The sequence below is a fragment of the Ursus arctos genome, unplaced genomic scaffold, assembly GCF_023065955.2.
Source record: "Ursus arctos isolate Adak ecotype North America unplaced genomic scaffold, UrsArc2.0 scaffold_4, whole genome shotgun sequence".
In the NCBI taxonomy this organism is placed as follows: domain Eukaryota; kingdom Metazoa; phylum Chordata; class Mammalia; order Carnivora; family Ursidae; genus Ursus; species Ursus arctos.
The window spans coordinates 9,309,366-9,332,103 of NW_026623056.1; the positions used below are offsets into that span (position 1 = coordinate 9,309,366).

The 22,738-nt window shown below is 35.5% G+C and overlaps 1 protein-coding gene across 8 annotated transcripts in view; it reads left to right on the top strand.

Annotated features, from left to right (window-relative positions):
* The window catches only part of NAALADL2 (N-acetylated alpha-linked acidic dipeptidase like 2), a 1,320,052-nt gene that overhangs the window by 1,113,028 nt on the left and 184,286 nt on the right, over positions 1-22,738 (top strand). For all 8 annotated transcript variants that reach the window (XR_003316023.4, XM_057306508.1, XM_057306509.1 and 5 more), the window contains one exon: positions 6,875-7,021. Coding sequence is in view for 7 of the 8 variants with exons in the window: in XM_057306508.1 (XP_057162491.1) it covers positions 6,875-7,021 (147 nt within the window). In the remaining variant the exon portion in view is untranslated. The remainder of the gene's footprint in view (positions 1-6,874; positions 7,022-22,738) is intronic.

The window sequence follows — 22,738 nt, forward strand, 5'->3', positions numbered from 1 at the left end:
TCCATATTTGGGAATAAGATTAAAGTTTTAAAAATGAATAGAATGAGATGAGAATTAGACTGTTTTCACTTTGGCAATTCTACTGATATATACTAGAGTAATAGCAATTCTTCACCATTTGAAGCTGAAAGTACTTTGTTAACACTCTGTAAGTAGGTGATTAAACCTTTATAGAAACCTTGAGATACTGGAGATTTTGAAAATCCCATTTTATGGCATTGAAAATTTCCACTTAAAAAAAAGATAAAAAGCTGGCTTTTTTCCATACTCAATCTAATCTTTATTATTAAAGATTAATAACCATTTGAAAATATGTTCTGTGTATAAGAAACTCATTATCAGATGCTGGTGTTAAGGATAACTTAAATAAGTTTCCAGTTTAAAATATTAAAGAGAGTCAGTAAGTATAACTTCCTGTTTCCTCTCAAAGATTACTAAAGGAGATCTGTAATGCATTATGAGAAACCGGGGATAGATAGCAACTTGAGGTACTGACATAAAAATACAACTAAAATAAGTGAGGAACTCATGACATACACACATAGTAACTAAATAAACATTGAAGAAATGCCAGAGATATATAGTTGGTTACACATAGTTAGTTACAACCACATCCAGTGATAAGACTGTGATTTATAAAAGGGGGAGGGGGCACCTGGGTGGCTCAGTCAGGTGAGAGTTTGACTCTTGGTTTTGGCTTAGGTCATGATCTTGAGGTTGTGAGATCAAGCCCCACTTAGGGCTCTGTGCTCAGTGTGTCTGCTTCAGAGCCTTTCTCCCTCTCCTTCCTGTGCTCTCTCTCTCTCTCTCAAATAAATAAATAAATAAATAAATTAAAATAAAGACCCCTATAATCCCAGAAAGAACAAATTTAAGATTGCGATGTTCACCTGCATTAATGTGGTCTGTATGCTGGGTATATCAGCATGCTAGAGGGAGAAGAACATTGCATTTAGAATGAAAAGATCTGGAATCGAATTCTAATTCTGTTGATTTGAGGCCTCAATTTCTAATTTGTTAAGTGAAGCTGTTTTGCTCGGAGAGCTGTCCATTGTGGAACACTTTGATAGGCTGATCAATTCTATATAGACCATTCTCAGAAATAATGTTTTAAAATGCTTAAATTAAAATACACAGGATTACAAAGGAACCTAATTATGTCAAATTCCAGTTATCTAAGTATTAAAACACATAAATTTGTATTTAATAATATATAAGTTTTTTAAAATTAACACATGAAACACCAAAATTCAACCGAATGTTTTATAACTACCATCTTTTCAAATTAATAGTGAATTTTTTACAACTGAAATGTGACATAAAAATACCTGATTGTATTTCATTTCAAAGTCACAGATACTGCTAATACTATTGGGTTTATGGCCTCCTTCATATTTGAATGAAATGTTAAATTTCAGTTAACATTGAATGGAAATACAGATGCAACTTTTTTTTTCTTGGTCCACCAAGTTCACAGATTTCCTAAATCCTTTCTGTGGACCTCAGGATAATAACCTTAGTGCTTTCCTTGGGCTTTCAGATTTTTAGGTTCTTTCTAGTTTCAAAATGCAGTAATTTCTCTGTGATTCCTTAAGTGTTTACATGTTCACATTGCTTGGGGTCATGTTTATAAGTTCTAAAGTAAAAATGTAACAACATTTCATGAAACTACATCTAGTTGACCAAACAAAAAAAAACCCAGCCCTTCTCACCACTATTAAAGTCTAATTTTTTTTACTAGTTCTGATGAAACTTTCTTAAACAAAAAGGTGATCTACCATCTAAAAGTGTCCGTATTAGTCACAGTTCTCCGAAGAAACAGACCAATAGAAAAAATAAAAGAGAATTATTATAAGGAATTGGCTTATAAGATTATGAGAACTGAGAAGTCCCAAGATCTGCAGTTGGCGAACTGGAGACCCAGAGAGCTGGTGGTGTGAGTTCCAGCCCCCCGGCCATCAGGCTTGATGGCCAAGAAGAAGAGATGTGCTTCAGTTGAGTCTAAAGAAAGAAGACGGATGTCCCAGCTAAAGTCAGACAGTAGTGGTTCCTTGTTACTGGGCTGGTCTGCCTTTTTGTTCTGTTCAAGTCTTGAACTGAGTGAAGGAAGGCCCAACCACATTAGGGAGAGTCATTTGCTTTAGTCAGTCTACCAATTCAAATGTAAATCTCACCCTCACAGACCTACCCAGAATGTTTCACCAAATGTCTGAGTAACCTAGTGGCCCAATCAAATTGACACGTAAAATTAACAATCTCAGTACCTATAATGAGAAATCATTTTTTAAATACCCGTAGACCTCATCATCACGATTGGAACATTACCTATTGTGAAATTCAGGGAAACCAGGGAGATAAATTGTTTCTACACAACTGAAGTTACTAAATACTACTGAAATGAAAAGAAAGTGATTTAATTTTATTACCATGTATAGAATGTGGTACTTTTATTTTGAATCTTACACTTGCTGTTTGAATAAGTAATCACTTTAGATTTCCTACGAATATAGAGTGAATACTTATGTGTGCAGGGGAAAGCAGAGTCTGGGAGAGATAAAATGTTTGAATTATTAGACAGATTTTTTTTTTAGGTTTTTTTTTTTTTTTTTTTTAAGATTTCATTTATTTATTCAGCAGAGATAGAGACAGCCAGTGAGAGAGGGAACACAAGCAGGCGGAGTGGGAGAGGAAGGAGCAGGCTCTCATGGGAAGAGCCTGACGTGGGGCTCGATCCCGGAACGCCGGGATCACGCCCTGAGCCAAAGGCAGAGGCTTAACCACTGTGCCACCCAGACGCCCCTAAACAGATTTTTAAATACTTTAGAAATCTGTCAGTGTGCCTTGGCATTGCTATTCAGTTAAGGTAAATGCAGACTTAATTTCTATTTTTTTTTTTAAAGATTTTTATTTATTTATTTGACAGAGATAGAGACAGCCAGCGAGAGAGGGAACACAAGCAGGGGGAGTGGGAGAGGAAGAAGCAGGCTCATAGCAGAGGAGCCTGATGTGGGGCTCGATCCCAGAACGCCGGGATCACGTCCTGAGCCGAAGGCAGACGCTTAACCGCTGTGCCACCCCGGCGCCCCTTTTTCTTTGTATTTCACTTATGTGATCATTTACTATAAGGTTTTGCCTTTCAGCCTAAAAGGATACTTGCAAAGAGCATGTAGCTTTAGGATGATTTCGTCTGAGGTCTTCAATAGACCTGTGGTAGGAAATTAAACAAGTGACATAACCACGGCCATTGCCTGAACTTGCTTATTTTATGAACTGTAATAAAAATGCTTGTTATCAAATGTTAAGTATGGAGCATTTTGAACTCTTTGGATGAAAGACTTAATTTGAATTTACTCAGCCTTGTAAATAAATTTAAAAGATTAATTGACCTGCACAAATCTGTTACCAACCTTCCCTTTCCCGTGGTGGCTAACGTCTAGTAAAATGAAGGAAATTAACATTTCTTTCTACTTCCCTCTCAGATATAAGTGGTCACAGGGGCTGAGTAGATTGTCCTCTCTCACCTGACGTAGTACAATCCGCTGAAGCGTTGTGTGGGAAAACACTGCACATTAGGACAGAACACAGATTTAGGCTCACTTAAGGTCTATGAATTTGGCCTAGATTATAAAGTAATGAATAATAAAAAGATGTAGAGAATAGGGTTTCTATGCCAGGAATGTGCCCCCTCTTAAGGGAAATCCCTAGATGAAACGACTGGGAGAAAAACTCCCATCTGAAAATTGGGATCTTTTTTATTCTATTTTACTTTGAAAATAGCTAGGAACAAAAGCACTAAGGAACAAAATAAACACAGGCTTGAGGGGCCAGCACTTTCTCCCCTCAGCACTGGTTAAATCACAGGAGAATAGGCAGTAGAGGGTGAGGTGGTGGGAAAGAGAGACAGAGAAACAGAGAGGGAAAATGGTATGAACTGGAGAGGTAAGTCCTCCACAGAAATTTGCAGGGAGACTCTGGGCTTCGTAGGTAAGGACGAGACCCCAGGAAGGTTCCTCAGGGAATTGTGTTGTCCCTGGTCCTCAAACTTTGGGTTGGCTTTCTTGAAGCTTTTAACCTTCATTTGTGCTTGATCTTGACAGGAAGCTCACTAGCCAAGTACTTCGAGCTACAGGCTCCTGCCATCCGGGCCAAACGACGCTATCGTTCTGTGCTCGGTCCTCCCTCTATACATAGTCAATATTTAGCACCATCGATGCGGTTTCATAGATCTCAACCATCGAAATATAATTTAAAAGCAATTCTTCATAACGCTCATTCCGTTGGCATCTTAGTTGGTGTACAAAAGAAGTTGTTATAGATGACAGAGGTGGTAGTACAGACCTTTAGGGAAAAGATAGATGTGTGACTAAACAGGTGAAGTGAAGCAAGCCAGGGTAGAGAAAGGAATGTGGACGTGTTTTAGGGAATGTAATCCTGAAGGCTGGATATTGCCCTCTGATTTGCCTGAAAAACAGAGAACATGTAAGTAATGATGTCGCTAGAAGGAATCACAGAAATGGAATGCAGTGGTAAAGCTATGCAATGGGAAGAGCCATGGCAAGAAGAGAGAGCCTAGGGTATCTGTAATGGCTTCAAAAGGAATGTCCCAGGCTGAAGAAAGGCTGAGGCAAACAGGAAGTGTGCTTTGTGAAACTTGTCGAGCAAAGAACGCAAGAAAATTGATTGCAATGGGGTCATTTGTGTCATTTTAGCAACTTGCATGTATGGGAAACATACTTTTTGACAGAGGGAAGCTATTACATAACAATAATGACTAAGTAAAAATAGTATCAAATATTACATTAAAGGGGCTCCTGGGTGGCTCAGTTGGTTAAGCATCTGGCTTCACCTCAGGTCATGATCCCGGAGTCCTGGGGTCGAGTCTCAGGTCCGTGGAGTCAAGCTCCCTGCTCAATGGGGAGTCTGCTTCTCCCTCTCTCTTTGCCCTTCCTCCTAGCTCATGCTGTCTCTTTCTCTTTCTCACTCTCAAATAAATGAAATGTTTAAAAAATATATATTACATTTAAGTTTCACATTTTTTAAAAAATTTACTTCCTTCAGAAACACATATTGTGGAATTTAGAATTGTTAGCTTTTAATCCATGCTAATCTGTGGAGAAAAAAAATTTTTAAGGAAATTTTCCCAAGAGAATTCTAAGGAAATATCAGCATGGCAGGTATTTGGAGTGGATATTAAGAATCAAATATACAAAATGAAATGAACGCTGAACAAAAGAAAGAAAGAAAGAAAGAAAGAAAGAAAGAAAGAAAGAAAGCCAGCCAAACCTATATTTTCACTGATGTTGAGCAGGATACAGGTTTCAAATGTAAGTAAGGATAAACACGTAAACCACTTGTAAAAATGATTTTTAATTTTGTTGGCTAAGCATCTGGGGAGAGAAGAGACTAGATTCTATCAAATCCTTATTAAAGCTTAAAAGAGTATAACAGACTAGGTTTCACAAATTCAAATGCGCCTGGGCACCATTCAGTGAATGTGAATGAGTGAAGCAGGCTGAGTCCGAGACTCCAGTGATGGCACACCTGTGAATGTCTTGCCTGACCAAGGCATTCAAATTCAATTAGGAAAAAAACCTAGTCTGGCTGAACAAATACTTTCAAAGGTGCCAATACTCGAACAGCTGAATCTGTCAAAAGTACTCGGAATTTTGTGCATGATATAAAGTAGTTTTCTTTGCTTTTCATAACCTAGTACTTAAGGGTAGCTCTTTTTGGGGACTATTAAAACTCTGCCTAAACTGTCTCAGGTGGATCTAAAACCTTGAGGAATCTTTGCCCCAGGAGTGCATCAGGAAGTGAAAGAGAATTCACTCTCTTCAGAAAATCAGACTTTCAAAAGAAGCAAATTGGTGGGGTTCACTATAAAACTTTAGAATTTTACTCAAGATATATATGAATTACATTAAGCTGAAACCTTGCCTTGTTTATAAATGCTTACACGGGCTTTCCATTTTACTTGATTTTAACTTTGTTGCAAAGATCTTTCTATTAGATCTTCACAGAAAGTTGGCTACACATTGAAACATTATTCTATGTTGGAAAAATCTAGCACTGTGGTTGGAAAAAAGTTGCAACAATTCACTTTCTAAATATTAGATTACACATTTCCAAATCTTTTCATCAGTCATATTTAAAAGTATTTTTGAAATTATATCATGCCAAGGAAACGGGGGCGGGGTGTTGAAGAGTCAATGTCTTGATTCAATGACAAACATGAATTGAATACATACTTTCTGCTTAATGTGAGATGTGATGTTCTCATTGCTAATATCTTACTTTTCTCATGATTGTGGCTGAGGAGATTGGTACTTTTCCATAAAAGTTCATACTTGAGACTTGAGGGAATATACTTTTAAGAATAAACGGAGAAACGTCCTTCTGTGGTTTTCAAAAAACATTCTCAAAGAATGGAATTATAACCTACAAAGCCATCTTTTAAATTTACTGGAAAACTTAGTAAAAAGCAACAACAACACAAAACCCTAAACTTTTTAGGGACTCAACATCATTTAAAAATATTTCAAATTATGGAGTCATTGCAGTTCATAATAAATCTATGATAAAAATGCTTTTGAAGCACCAACAGCAAGAGCGTTTGATTTGGTCCAGTGGTAGTCACAGTTTAGTGAACATCGGAACCATAGGGAAATGTCACAATGTAGGTTCCTGGGCTCCATCCCTAAAGGCTCCTATTCCCATTTCAGAGGACAAAGGGGTAGCCTAAGCATTTATATTTCCGACAGGTTCCTGAGCGACATGGATGCAGCCGATCTATGGACCGTATTTTGAGCAGCACTGATTTTGGGATGTCCCGAGAAGCATAGTGTATGCTAACAATTTAAATTATGTTTTTCAGAAAAATCATTTCAACTGTTCCAGAAGAGCTAAGTGCCAAGAAACCAACGTCAGTTCTGTACAGATTCAAGGTGATGCTGATTATTTCATCAACCATCTTGGAGTTCCCACCGTGCAGTTTGCCTTTGAGGACATCAAAGCATTAGAGGTGATTGTTCCTAAAAATGCAAAGCACAGAAACCCATACACACACACACACACACACACACACACACACACACGCACAAGTTAGCAGACATGCAGAATTTGATTTTATCCTGGCTATTTGTCTTTCTCACCAAGTAGGTCATGATAGGAGGCTGCTTCATTGAGAGAGTTATTCTTGTTGTTCAGAGCTTTGTAACAGTATTTGAAAACATCAGCTCTTTTCAGTAGTGTTGAATTCAATTTAAAAAGATTTATACTGTCACTCACATTTTCACAGTTGCTTCGCAACGAGAAATTTGCAGTAGTTGGATTAACATCAAAACATAATTGTAATCTTCAGTATTCACAGAAACAGATGACATGGGCAATAGATTCTCCTCTCCTTGCCCAAGGGAAAATGCGTTTCACGTGCTGTATATTAATGCGAGTCTTGTGGGTTAGCTGCCCGAAGTTTGTCAATAGTTTGCCTGCCCAAAAGGTTCTACTTTTTTGCGAGCATAGGAGGTTTTTTCCCAAAGATTATCCCAGAGTCCTGATTTCTCGTAACTAAGTCTGTGTTCCTCCATCCGTTGGACTTCAAACCTTTTGATCTTTCTCAGAGTGATGTCACAGGAAACTGTTTCTCTGCAGATCTAAACCTGTTGGAATATTTTCCTTTCACAAGTTATGCATGCTTTATTGGGAGCTATTTGAAAGCTTGAGGTAATTATTATATTAACAATATAAATACCGGCTGGAAAATAGAATAAAGCCCGCTTTGTTCTTCAACTATCGATGCTCCTGAGAAGTTGTGTTTAGATTACATTTTTATAGGCTAAACTTCAGATCTGTGGTATCTTAATTTCTGATAGCTTTAGCGACATTTTGTCTCCTGTTTCTCAGCAGCACTCCCACACTCATCCCTGAGCTCCTCTGTAAACAACTAATGGTCACGAACGACTTAAATTCACGGAGGGAGAAACTCTGGGTGAATCCTATTGTAATGAGGCAAATTCTTGGGTAACGGAAAAGTTATCATTATATTTTATCTGTTTTTTTAATTGTATTTTCATATGGTATTATTGTATAAAAATGGGATACGTGTGTAGAGATAGCTTTTCTTTTACCAAGCCCCCTAGATACACTTTAATGAATCAGTGTATTAAGACATTAACTTATTTTTAATTTTCCTGCTTGATATCTTTTAATATCTCTTCATCATCCTCGTATCTCAGCCTATCTGGCTCCTGTCATGTTTACATGTTGAATGATAGCTTTTATTCCATCCATGTCTAAATTGCCGTGTTTGAATCTTAAGCCAAGAATTTAGGCAGTGTGGTATAGCCTTAGGAATGGGTCTATACTTAACTCTTGACTCTGATACTTGGGAGACAAATGAGTTAGCCTCTTTCAGACTTAATTTTGCAGATGAGGAACCTTGGTATATTTAAGGAATCTACTTCCTAGAACCCTGGTAAGGATTAAATGAGACTGCATGGAAGGGATTTAGCTAATATTGAGCACATAATAAGCCTTCCATCAACTATAGCTATCATCACAGGTGTTACTATCTGATTGTAGGTTCAACCTATTAGTGGAAAAATCTCCAAACTTTTTAGACAAGCACACATTAGTGGAAGGGAGGAGCTTGTTGATTATTAGGGAAAACAAGATTCTAAGGCTGAAGAGGTGGAATCTAATGAGATCACCCAGAGGATCTAAAGTGTCAGTAGAAAGATTTAGAAACAGGTCACAGTAAGTTCTAAGAAGGTACTGTTATCACTGTGAAACTCCTATGGCTAAAGTCTATCTGCTAGCACTGGCTTAGTTTGAAAGAGTTGATCAGTTTTTTTTTTTTTTTTCAAATTGTACCCCAAATGCCCAATTCCCATCAGCAAAATTATTTTTTATTCATCTCTAAAAAAGCAATTAAAAGAGAATCCTCTAAGCTTTATAATAAATGATCTTGTTTATAATGCCTTAGTGTGGAAAAAAAATTTAATGTATTTGTCCCTTGCAAAATATAAATACTTGAGATAATTTTGTGTGGTGAATTCTTCCAAGAACAGATTATAACCTTTGCTTTCTGCATTAAACTATAATAAAATATTTGTATGCATTGAGAGGAATTATAAGCATTGACAGGCTTTATCCATCATATAAGGAATATTTATCCTGTGTCAATTAGTAAAACAGGGAGGAAATTAGAACGTTTTTATGAATTTATCATTAGATTTAAGAATGTAATATATGTGTGTGTATATATAGTTACATATTATGCATATTATGCATATAATTTATAAAATATCTACCCCTTATTGAGTACTTGATGTGCTAAAAATTTTTATTTCCTATTACCTAATATTTATATCATTATGAGTCAGCTATTATTAATAATGCTTTTTTGCCAAGAATGAAATGAAGCTTAAAATCAAGTAACTTACCCAAAGTCATAAAACTAATAAATACCCAGGATAGAAGATGGCTTTGGATCTGTTTAACAGTAAGCCCATGTTCTCAACTATTACGCTAAAGGTTGCAAGCTGGAAGCCCAAGGGCAAAATCCTATTCACGGATACATTCTGTTTGCCCTGAGCTTTGGTGAAAAATTGGATATCTGGAAACATTTTTCCCCCATGGAAACAATTGGCTATATCGTGCATTACTCACCAGTTTGCCATGTTCTTTATTAAGGAGTCTGCCATGTTGTTTATCCTAGAGTACAGTCAAGAAGAACATTTCTTCAATGCCTGTTGCTAGCACAAATTGGGAAATGAAACAATCACCCTAATGGGCCACATGTTTCCCCAGACTTGTGTTGCCTGTGTTACCCCCCAACCCTTGTAGGAGCTGTGTTCATTATCACCGCACTCATTTTGAGTAAAAGAGCCAAAGCGGACAATTCTATGGTCCTTTTCACTTTATAAATTGTATGTATTATAAGTGAGCTAATTTTATAATTATACTCATGGTTTGGAAGAGATTATCTATTTAAATTTTATTTGGGCGATTATAATGCTAACTTCAGTGATTTTGCCTTTTTTTTTTTTTTTTGGTCCATCAGATTGATTATAGATCTATTATATTCAGTTTCAACAAGTGAATGATAATAGGAAAAAGAACTGTAGGAAAAGAAACTAGTGCCACAGACACCACTTTTAATGGACATATGGGATATTATTCTAAAATTATTTTTTGTGAAACATGACATTTTATAATATCCATCCCCAATATTTCATGGTTCCATATTCCCACCAGTGGCTTTCCCCTATAGTTTCTCTGGGTGCTTATACATTGAATAAGATTGTTTGAAGCATATTTCACCTTTAGTTTTTCTTGGTGTCTATCCTCTAATTTTCCGATAATTACATTTCACAAATGGAAAGTAATGTATGGATTTGCCAAATGCTGGAATTATTCCTTCTCATAAAATATTGCCCTGTTAATTGAAATGTCTCTAGTTGTAAGTTTCATTTAAATAAGGTTTTCAATTTGTAAACATTGTTGCACCTGTTAGGAGAAGAATTCTGCACAGATTAAATACAATGCAGAGATTGCTGAAAAGGAAATGAAAAGACAGATGCTTTCTGATTAAGAGTGCAATATTTATGACAGGCGGGTGGTCCGATGCACATTTCTTCTGTCACTTAACAGCTGTTTCACATAACTTTTGTTCCAGATCAGTATATTTACTCTCCATAGGGCATGTCAGAGGGTCTGGCTTTCTTAGTATATCAAAAGATCAATCCATGCCCTAGTAAGCCTTCTACCACAAATTGAAGCTCTGGTTCCTCACGCTGTTTAACCTTATATTTTTTGCTCTTCTGCTTGAAACATTCTTTTTTAAACCCAATTTACCTCTATAATGGAGCATTTAACATTTAAATGATAATGAGATAAAGGGGTATTATAGCTTTTATATAGCCGAGTTTTTTGCGTAATTGTTTCAGTATCATTTAGTAACCCAGCAACTGAAAACCAAGTAGCATAGGTGTTTTCAAACGCTCATTCTTTTTAAGTTAGATGGCTCTGATATCAATTTTGATTCTTAAACTGATATATAACAGCATGAGTATTTGGGTGTATGTATGCATGTGTGAACTTTAACATTAAGGTAATTTTATCACATAAAAATAATTATTTTGTGTATGTACAATACAGATACAACACTACAATACACTTGCACACATTTTGGAGCAAAGTAATTAATAGTTTACATCTTGATTCTTCATATTTTATTTTACTAAGGGGACGAATAATTTATTTTGCTTAGTGATAATTCTTTCATTACATTTTCTGTTTGGAACTTAGCCACTAACACTGTTGTGTTAACAGATAATAATTGTTCAAAAGTTCATTAAAAGCTCTTAAGGAGGGGCATCTGGGTGGCTCATTCAGTTAAGTGGCTAACTCTTGATTTGGGCTCAGGTCATGATCTCAGGATTGTGGAATTGAGCCCTGTGTTGGCCTCTGAGCTGGGTTTAGAGTCTGCTTAAGATTCTCTCTCTCTCCCTCTGACCCTTCCCCCACCTCTCTCTCTCCTAAAAAAAAAAAAAAAAATACAAACAAAAAAACCCCACAGGCTCTTGACTTAAGGAACCAAATAATTGTATGTACCTATGTGTAAGTTGTACTGATATTTTACAGTAACTATCATACTGATAGTTATGAAACTTATGTCACTTAAAAATGAGATTTTACCTTTCTACTACATGCTAATTGGAGATTGAATCGTAAGTTCTTCTTTAGAGTTCTCTCTGGTTCATTACTTCTCTTTGTAATTTGTTTTAGGAAAAGTACTTTCAGTGTCAATCAAATCAGATGGTATAATTATTGTCAGGTCAGACTTAATTCATTTAGGGCAGAGGTTCTTAAACATTTTGTTCTAAAAACCCATTTACCTTCTAAAAGTATTGACAACTCCAAAGAAAAAGGCTTTTGTTTATGTGGCTAATATGTATAAATATTTCTTATGTTAGGAATTAAAACTGAGAAAATGTATATGTATTTATTCATTTAAAAATTAATAATAAACCTGTCACAAATTAATATAAATAACTTACTTTTATGAAAGAGAATTATATTTCACAAAATAGAAGAATAGCATTATTTTACCTTTTTGCAAATCTCTTTATTGTGACTTAATATGGGATAGCTGGATTCTCATATGTGTTTCTACACTTTAATCTGTTGTTATATGTTTTCTTGGTTGAAATGTATGAAGAAAATCCGGTGTGATAATCTTTTCACATAATGGCAAGTATTTTTCTTTGATACTACACTGAGACTTGACAAATATTAGTTTTCTAATGGTAAGTTTCAACGTGGAATCTAAAACCATATTGATGACCTTTTTGCAACCTGTATATTCATGAAAGGAGAGAGGAAATGAAAGCATGAATGTATGTAACGTCATTATTGTTATGAAAATAGTGTTGATCTCAGGGAGTCCTGAGGCTCTCTGACCACACATGGAGAAATGCTGATCTGGGGACATGGCCTTGGTTAAACTAGCCTGCCTCATCCTTTGTGTCTGACAAGGTGCTCAACATTGCTCTTTTTCGAGAATTTGAACTGTGATTCTCTATAAACCTGTGTGTGTACTTTCCAGGCGTCTCTGGGTATTGCCATCCCATTCACCTGACAAACAGCATGAAGTAGGGAATATAACACTCTCATAAACTGTGACTCTACAAAGAATTCCACTTCTGAGAAGCCTTCTTTTAGAAGAGAAGGTTAAACCCCAATCAACAAATCAACAGTTATAGAGCAGATTTGAAAAGCTTTGATTGTACAATATATGAAATGCCTGTCACAGAGGGAGTGCTATTAAAGTTGCTGTATGCTTCCAGGAGCCTGAGGAGTAAACACAAGAAATTGAAATATGAGACAGATATTGAAAAAACAAAGAATGAAGAAACTCTTAAGACTCAAATGGATAATTCGAAAGATCATACTTCAAATTGCCTAATATTTAGAAATGGCTGCAAGGAGGACAGATTTCCCCTAGCAGTTGTCCTTGCTTGGAATTCTAAGTAAGAACATTCATTCCAAATGCCTACCACCATTAGATCAAAATATATTATGTATGTACTATTGCTATTTTCAGGGATTATCTTATGATCATCCCTGTTATGAGGAAATTTGTTTTATAATGAAGTTTTTTAAATAATTTCAGTAATAATACTTACAAGTGGGTTTAATGACAGACCAGCCATGTTGTAAGTTTGGCAACATTTAAGAATATAGGGTGACTTCAATGTGATATATTCAGATATTTATTAATTCAAATTCATTCATTTATTTAACCAGCAGTTATTAAGTACTTGCTGTAATCCAGTGCTATGTTAGAAATTCAGAGATGGATAAAATCTGCTCTCCTTTTAATAAAGTGGTCACAGTCTAGATTAGGACTCAGACTTATAAATAATCAAGTAAAGAAAGTATAGTAGAAGTTCTCTTAACTGACTTCCACTTAATCAACTTGTAGAATTCATTGACAATTTCCATTCCTTTAGAACACAAAGATCAATGCCCAAGCCTCCTTGAAGCTCATCATAGCAGATCCTTTCTGAATTTTTGCACACTTCTGTTATCTCAGGTTATGTGTTATGCTTGCCCGGAGCCAGTTATATTCTCAGATCTATATATGCCCTTTGCATTTGTTATAAATAACAAGGTATTTTAATTGCTACATAAACTTGTGAGTCATGAATATGAAAAAATCACTTCTAAGAAACCTATAATGATAATGTTTTAAAAGGTGAATTGCTAGTAAAAAATTGATATGCAGTGGACCAGGCAACTCTTAAAGATTTGGGGAAATTGTAATAATCTGGATGCATTCTGCATTCAGTCTACTTTACAAACATCTTTAATAATTCCACTTTAAATAAAAAAGCAGCTTGGAATGTAGATAATGTTTAAGACAAGAAAGAAATAACAGAGCTTTATTCAACAGGTCAATGTTTAGAGAAAAGGTCTTGGCTTTTCATCAAAATATTGGCCAATAAACATGCACTCACATGTTCTAAATTAACATATAATACTTCAGAGTTGTATTTTTTTTTTTTTGCCGATTATATAATTGAACCAGCTTCTAAATAATTAACCTGCCAGTCAGTGGGGCAAATCATATTGGCTAAGATAGCTTCTACTATGGAGTGAAGTGATAGAGGCAGGGGTAGTATCAAGGAAAATTATATTTAACACATATAGCATATGTGGTAGGCATAGCCTTGTTCTAAATTTTTTAAACATGTTCATTCATTTAATTTAGTTCTTATACTTTTAACTAGTACTTATGAAGAAGGTACTAGTATTACCACTTTCATTAAAGACGAAACCTAGGCACCAAGCGGTTAAGTAACTTGGCCAACATCACGCATCTACTAAGTGGTAGACTGAGGTTCACACCAGCACTGTAGTGCCACATATCTGGGCTTTTCCCCCAGGCTTAAACTGTTTCTCGAAGTTTTCTACATGAAATGAACTAGTTCTAAAATGCCTTCCACCCCCACTATATCCATAGTGCAATGTAACACACACTGTATGTGGTGTTTCTTATTATTCCTACTTTCCTCTACAATGGTTCTAAACATTTCAGCTTTGACAATTCTTAAAGTCAACCAATAGCTGGAAGTGAGTAATATTTCTTAACTGAATTTAAAATGAGCCCATAATTTACCTATAATGACAAAACTGATATGAATGTTTCCTTATAGTAATTTACATAGTCTTGTCCAAAACAAATGGTGTTTTTAATTTTATTTCCAAGTTCATCTTGAAAGATGACAAGGGCAAGTTTGTCTCTTCTAATTTTAAAGATAATGACACATTTCTTCACGTAGAATATTTTGAAATCTAAAACCATTTTGAGGAGGGGTACCTGGGTGTCTCAGTCAGTTAAGCAGCTCAGGTCATGATCTGGGGTTGTGAGATCTGGGTTGTGAGATCGAGCCCCACATGGGGCTCCCTGCTCAGCGGGGAGTCTGCTTCTTTCCCTCTCAATCTCTCTCTACACTTCCCCTTCACATGCTCTCTGTCTCTCTTTCTCTCTCAAATAAATAAATCTTAAAAAAAAATGTTTTGGGGATGAATTTAGATGACTCTTAAAAATGAATAATGAAAATGTTAACAGCAGCTTTGGTACCCATATGCTCTAACTATAAACTCCAGAAGGAAACAACATATCTAGATTTCATATAGCTGTGGATGATGATTATGGCCATGATTGAATTTCCTTGTCCATTCCTTAGTCTCCACAACTCCATACAATTTTATTTGCATCTGGAATTGCAGGTTTTCAACACCTGTTTCACAGTTTCACTAGTTTCACACAGAAGCTTATAGTTTTGTTTGTTTTTTAATAAGCAAATGTTTCTCTAGAAACTACAAAGAAAGACACAGCAGTGGCCTTTGAAGTCTCATAAATGTTAAAAAGAAATGGATTGAAGCCAAGTCCACTTGGCTTTTAAAGATCACTATTGCTTCCTCATGAAAGTTCCGGCTTTTATATTAGTCGCAAGAGAGCTGCAGTTGTCTTCAGTCTTTCATGATACTCTGTCCCTGTGATTTTAAATGACTAGAGAAGATTCTGAAAGAGAACAAAGTATTTATCAGTATTTTGATTTTCACAGTCTCTTGTCGATAGCATTAGCATTGAAATTATTTTAACCATTTTTCTCTTATTAGTGAAAAATGTTTTAAGTCTAAATAGTACTGATAAATGGGCAAAAGTAGGAAAAAAATAAACTGCAACTTTATGCATAAGGTCATTTTTAGTTCTTTATTTTTTATAATAATTTTTATTATGTTATGTTAGTCACCATACAGTATACCCTTAGTTCTTTAAATTAGTATCTTGTCACTTTATTTTTGTTCATTGATAATTCTCATCAGAGCATTAGAAATGTTACGCATACTCCATGTTTAGAGACAATTTCTAATTTATCACTCAGGTGTACATATATGGAAATTGAATTGAAAAGAAATTTTATATTATTATTGCTGAGACCTATTGTTAAAAATAATAAAATCAGATTAAGACATGGCAAAATATTGAGGGTAAATTCAAGCACTTCTTTTGATACTGGCCTTGGGTCCAGGTCGGGAATGGAAGTTCCATTGGCTATCATTGTTTTGCAGACTCCTGCCAGTTGTAATTTTGGACAATTCAAGAGGTCAAAATAAGATCAGAGGCTTCTTTGGTGGGAGGATGGTCATATGAGTGAGGGGTACACAGATGTGCCTGGCCCAGAATCCTCTGATGGAAGGACTGAAAAAAAGAAAACACTCATAGATTCATTGACTTTTAGAGCAACACTGATCATTGAACCCAGGTAGCTTACTTCATTACTCTGTAGCAAAAGAAAACAGAAACTCAGAGAGAATCAGATTAGAACAACAACAAAACAATAAGTTAAGTCCAGGCTTAGTTATTCCTACTCCCAGCCCAATGCATCTATCTATAGCTGTTCTCTGCTAAACTCCTATTTTGTACGTGCTATTCTTTTTCACACTTCTTTCCTTAATCTTCTTCTCTCTTCCGCTCTCCAGTCTGGCTTCTTTACCTTTTCCTGCACATAAGGTCATATTCTTCATATCCTTTTCTTCTTTTTCTCCCCTTGCCTTTTTTGGATGGTTTTCCGCTCCCACTCCCTTTCCTCCCATTCTATTTTCATTTTTTTCTTAGTTGACTTTGAAATTTGGTCTATTTCAACTGACTTAATGTGTTTAATTTGATCATAGGTGAAGCTATAGCCCAATTTCCCCTAACGTTTCAGGGTACAAGGCAATGGTAGAAATGGGGGCTGTATTTGTACATACTATTTAAATGTTATAAATCAAACTAAAAAAAATGTTAAATATGCTTTTTCCTCCTGATCTGACAGACACCTGTTCAAAATTATTGGGAAGGCAGGCTTGAATGTAATGTTCTCAGATATTAAAATGTGGTGACAGCAGAAGAACGGACCCTCAGCTCCTGACCCTTGATCCTTGACCCACTCTTCTTTTTCTGCGACCACCCTTGGTTCTGTTTCACACCATGAGGGACCTTGTATACATGCATCTGTACCCAGTTTCATTTGTAAGCGTAGTCCCTAACACCCATAAATGGCTACTTCTCACCCATTTCCTGGGCCTAGGTTTGCATACTGGAGGGACAGTTTTCCCTGGAGATTATAGACCTGGAAAAGAAGGCTGGTAACTGGAAACAGATATAAGGCCATTTAAGCAGGGAATTCTGAGATTCTAGAATTCAAGGTAACTAGACTTAATCTAGAAAGGGAGTCATGGACTCCAAGTAAACACATCTCTCTGAGTTGATTTAAGATCAAAAGACCTTGGAAATAAAAAGTGACTAAACTCTAGATACTGAACTTTAGGTATGCCAAACTGTTGACAGTCCTGGTGTAGGAAAGTAAATATTCTTAAAGAAACTTGCTCAAATGACTTGAGTGTGTTATCTAAGATTTGTTGCTAAGAAAACTGGAGACCTGAACCAATCAATCATTATAGGATCATTGGCAGTATCAGTTGGGTGTTGACCTAACCTAGGTTCCTAAAGGTGTGGCTATCTAATGGTTGTGACCTTGAAGCTATGAGGTACTCAATACAGCAAATCACTTCCAGGATATGGTTGAAAGTGTGTTTCAAAGAAGTGAGGAGTTGTCAAAATGAAAAATATTCAGTTAAACAGACCCAGTGTCTGGGACGTATGTTCTAAAGCAAGAGTTCATTTTAGTAAACTTTCTAAGCAAATAAATGCATGATGGAATCTTGAACAAACTCTGGGCAATATCCAGGTGCTATGTTCTCTGCCATCTACTCTATTTTGAAGATTACAATCATGTACTACTGTGAAAAGTTTATAAAATTGTGTTTTATGAGTCCAAATGGTATGTATATGCATACCAAAATATTTTGAGCCAAGAAACATCTTTGGATATTTTTTGACAGAGGAACAGTAGAAATTTCTGTGTTTGAATCTTAATGAGAAAAATGTAAATTCCAAACTAAAACACAAATCAGAAATCTAGAATGTAGGGAATGCTGGTTAAGAATTTAGTCAGCATTTAGTTTTCTTATATTCTGCTGGTAACCATAGTCTTTTCAAATATATCTTGTAAAGATATATTCTTCTATGTACCATAAGATAACTAAAATGCTATACTGAAAAGCAAAATAATTCTACTCTTTGCTTGAAATATTGTTATTGGTAATTTTACATTCATTAAGTAAATGTATGAATGAATGGATGGATACATTTTTAAATTAATATTTTGAAAATAGCTATGATGTGCTTGCAAATCTTAACCTCCCTCCCTCCTCCTTCCTTCCTTCCTAACTTCTTTAATCAAATTTTAATCATGCCCTGTATATATTGTTGCTATTCATTTATTTAAGATGATATTAATATATTTTTCAGATCGTTTTAAAACATAATAATCCATAATGTAATTGCATCATAAATTGATGTAACTACATACCTATTATTTGATAAGTTAGCCTGCATTGTTTTGTTATTATAGGTAATATTTTGTGGAAATTTGTAGACTTGATATTTGTTCCTCTCTCCAGTTCCTCCAAAGTAAATTTGCTGGTATAAAGTTTGGGTCAAAGTATGAATACTTTAAGCCCTTTGAAATGTTGGAAAAAGATCTTCCTGAATGGTGGTGTATTTTAAAAACTTTATGGCAAAGCATTAGATTGTTCTTTAATTTCACTCTTGCCAACAGTGTGCATTAAAAAGAAAAAATATACATATTTACCAATTTGATAAGTAAAGTGGGTATCCTGTTCTTTTAACTGGTTTTCTTTTATATTAACTTACTCAATATTAATTTACTAACTTATACTATTTTGTAAGTATATTCAGTGTGGAGTCTGTATTTGGAAATGAGTGTCAGCATAGATCAAGATAAAATATCTTTCCAGATAAAAAAATAGAAATAATATGGCTAAGATATTAACTGAAGGGTCCAGTCTGAGAAATTGTAAACTTGTAATTATTTTAATAATCGGTACTAGGATGACATTCATAAAGGAGTCTATGCTCAAGTTTATCAAGGTATGTAACCTAAGGCTGAACTTCAAGAAGCTTTGAAGTATTTGAAGTGTTGAAGCTGGAAAATAGAAAATGTGTGACAACTAGCTTGACAGGTGTCAGAGATTGGCTTATGAAAGTTCTAGTATATTGTTCAGAATTACTACAAGGAAGCAGTATATAGAATTTCTTCAACAAGGTCATAGCAGTTCCTAAGAGGATAAAACAGAAGGGACAATGAAAAGAATTGGTGTTAAGAGTGTACGTAAGTCAGCTTTTAATGATTCCAAGGTCATAATTTTAAAATTATAGATACTGACTTTTAGTACTGCACCAAGGTAGATATGTGTGTTTAGGGGTAGAGAAGGGGAGTGCAGATTGTTAAGAGGCCCAGGGCATGATGAATGTCTCTGGAGAGTGGGCATGCCACCCCTTCAAAATAGCTGGTACTTCTACTACACTATGATTAACCTGTAAGGCAATAAAAAAATAGACTTGTACCACATTGTACTCTATCATTTTCTGATGTCATTTTTCAGGAGATGCCGTAGGAAAAAGGACACTTCATCATGGGTGGGTGGGTGGGTGGATGGGTGTTATTGTGGAAGTGGAAAGTATATCATCCTGAATCTTAATGTATTCATATTTCTATTTTATCCACTTCATTTTTGAAGTCTATGTTTTCATATATAATATGAAGCATTGTTCTAAAAATGAAGAATGGAATTTAGCTTATTTTAAAGAGAAAATTTGGGGTGCCTGGGTGGCTCCATGGGCTCAGGTCATGATCCAGGGTCCTGGGATGGAGCCCTACATTGGGCTTCCTGCTGAGCAGGGAGCCCGTTTCTCTCTCTCCTTCCCACTTGCTCTCTCTCTCTCGCTATCTCTGTCTCTCTCAAATAAATCGATAAAATCTTAAAAAAAAAAAAAACAGAAAATTTAACTCTGATGCTAAAAGAAATACCAGACTCATAGTCCTAAAAGTGTCCCAAAAACATTTGTTAGACTTGTTTGTGTTTGTAAAACATATTCTAGAGAGAAGAAATAATGGAAAGGAACAAATATATTATGGTAACATGAAAGAAATTTAGTCTTTCTCTTCCTTAAAAAATATTAATCATCACCATCAATTAAGTTTAATTAAGCACAAACTATGTGCAGAACAGTATGCTATGCATTAAGAACAAATAAAGCTATGATACAATCCATGGTGCTCAAGGGATTTATAATCTCTTTAGAGCATCCAGGCATGAGCATAAACAAATACATGGCAATAAAAGGAAGCCAAGGCTCAGTGCCAAGTGATTTCTCTAAACATAAGGTGTCTGAGCCATAGCAAACTGAGTGATTCATTTAAAATTTTAATTATTTTTATTTTCTTAGAATTTACATATATATTTAACACTTTGTTAACATTGCCATAGATTCTTGAACCCTTCACGAAATACAGATACATCCACCATAAATAATGTAAATCTCAAGAGTGCTATGGGGGAAAAAATAAAACTGAGACTGTACCTGTCAGACAATAAATCAGAGAGATAGAAATTTCAGCAGAGAGCAGCAGGTCTTACAAGTCTGCAAAGTCCTGTGCCTCTCCAGAGGTCAAAATGGTGGCTTCTTCCATTGTAATATTCAGAGTCCTTTTCTGGAATCATCTATGGATCTGCTACTGGTAGAGTCCATTTATAAAGGTATCTATGTATTATAATGTCCTCTTAATTAAGAATCTAGACATGATAACATCACTTTCCCAGAACATAGCCATAAGCTCATCCATGCAAGTTCTAATTCTTGAAATTATTGCTGACTCTTTTCTTCTTCATCCCCCAATTAATTTTTTCTATCTCCTATTTTTGCCAGTCACTCTATTGCTGAATTCAATTTATTTTTTCTTACAAATGTATCTCATTGCTATCATTGAATCTCTAGCAGTTGCTGCCTAATTCAGGCCATTCATTATGCCCTCATAAAGGACTTTGGTCTCCTATTTTGGTAGACTTTCCTGCCACCACTTCATCCTGCAAACTTTGCTTATGCCTCTCTTCCCTTTCCCTTCCCTGGCTTGGCAACCTTCCACATTTTCCAGTGAACAATTTTTAATGGTCTTATAAATAACGTAATCTTTCTCTTAACACAACTATTGTTTTTATCATTCTCATGACATCTAATAGGGTAATGCCTTGAAGTTCATTATATTCTCTTTTTCTCCAAATAGTGTATATGCTGGTTGAGTCTGCAAGTTTTGTCCTGACCATCTTTGTATACTATGTTTGTACCAAGAAGGCACAACCATGAAACAGTACTCTGAATTACATTAATCCCTGTTTAAATAGTGTATTCATTTCTTGGGACTCCCATAACAAAGTACTACCAGTACTGGGTGGTTCAAACAACAAAAGTTATTGTCTCACATTCCTAGAGCCTATAAGTGAAGCTTGAGATGTCAGTAGCCAGGGTTGGTTCCTTCTGAGGGCTATAAAGAAGAACGTGTTCCATGTCTCTCTCCTAGCTTCTGGTGATTTGCTGGAAATCTTTGATATTCTTTGGCTTGGGGCAGCGTAATTCCAATATTCACAAGGCATTCTACCTATCTCTGTCTTTGTGTCCAGATTTTCCCATTTATTTATTTCTTTATTTATTTATTTAAAAGATTTTATTTATTTATGTGACAGAGAGACAGCCAGCGAGAGAGGGAACACAGCAGGGGGAGTGGGAGAGGAAGAAGCAGGCTCCCAGCCGAGGAGCCCGATGTGGGACTGGATCCCGGAATGCCGGGATCACGCCCTGAGCCGAAGGCAGATGCTTAATGACTGTGCTACCCAGGCAACCCCAGATTTTCCCTTTTAATATGGACACAGTCATATTAGATTAAGAGTTACTCAAATGACCTCATTTTAGCCTAATAATCTGCAAAGACCCTACATCCCAAGAAGGTCACTTTCAAAGGTATTGGGGGTTAAGACTTCAACATCTTGGAGACATAATCCAACCCCAAACAACCAATACCATATTAGATTAATGTAGACTGTAGAGGATTGTTTTTGGGGTTTGGTTTTTTGTTTGTTTGTTTGTTTTTTAGGAAATTGATTTATAGGTTCTTGACTATGTTCCTATTCTATTCCTGAAGTGTTCATTTGAACTTGCAAACTACATATAAAATGTCTACCTTTTCCAATCCTTCTATTCCTCCTTTAAATATCTTTTCATATAGATTTAGAACATTTGCTGTTAAATTTCCTTCCTGTTCTTTTAAAATAACGTTAGCAGCTTAGGTCAGGAGGCCCTGATAAAGTACTTAAGTATTTCCAAGTGACACACTGTACATTTGTTTATGTTCCGGTTAGCTGGGTTCATTGGTCTGCATGATTATCTAATCACATTACTATACAATATTGCAAAGTAGAAGTCTGAATAAGCTTTCTGTGATTGGTCATCATAGAAAATAGAATCTTGATTTGCTATGGTTCCAGATGGTGGTTTGCTTATAATAGCTTAGATTTAATCATAATCATTATAAACTAAACGAAGCTAAATTATACTATCTTAGAGAGAATTTTCATGTTGTTTGCATCCATAACCTCTTGCAGAAGGCGTGTCTTTATCCATTGTAGAGATAGGAATAGATTATTATTACTATGCCATTCTTTGAATGTTGCCATTCTCTTTACCATAAAGAATTAATTTTTA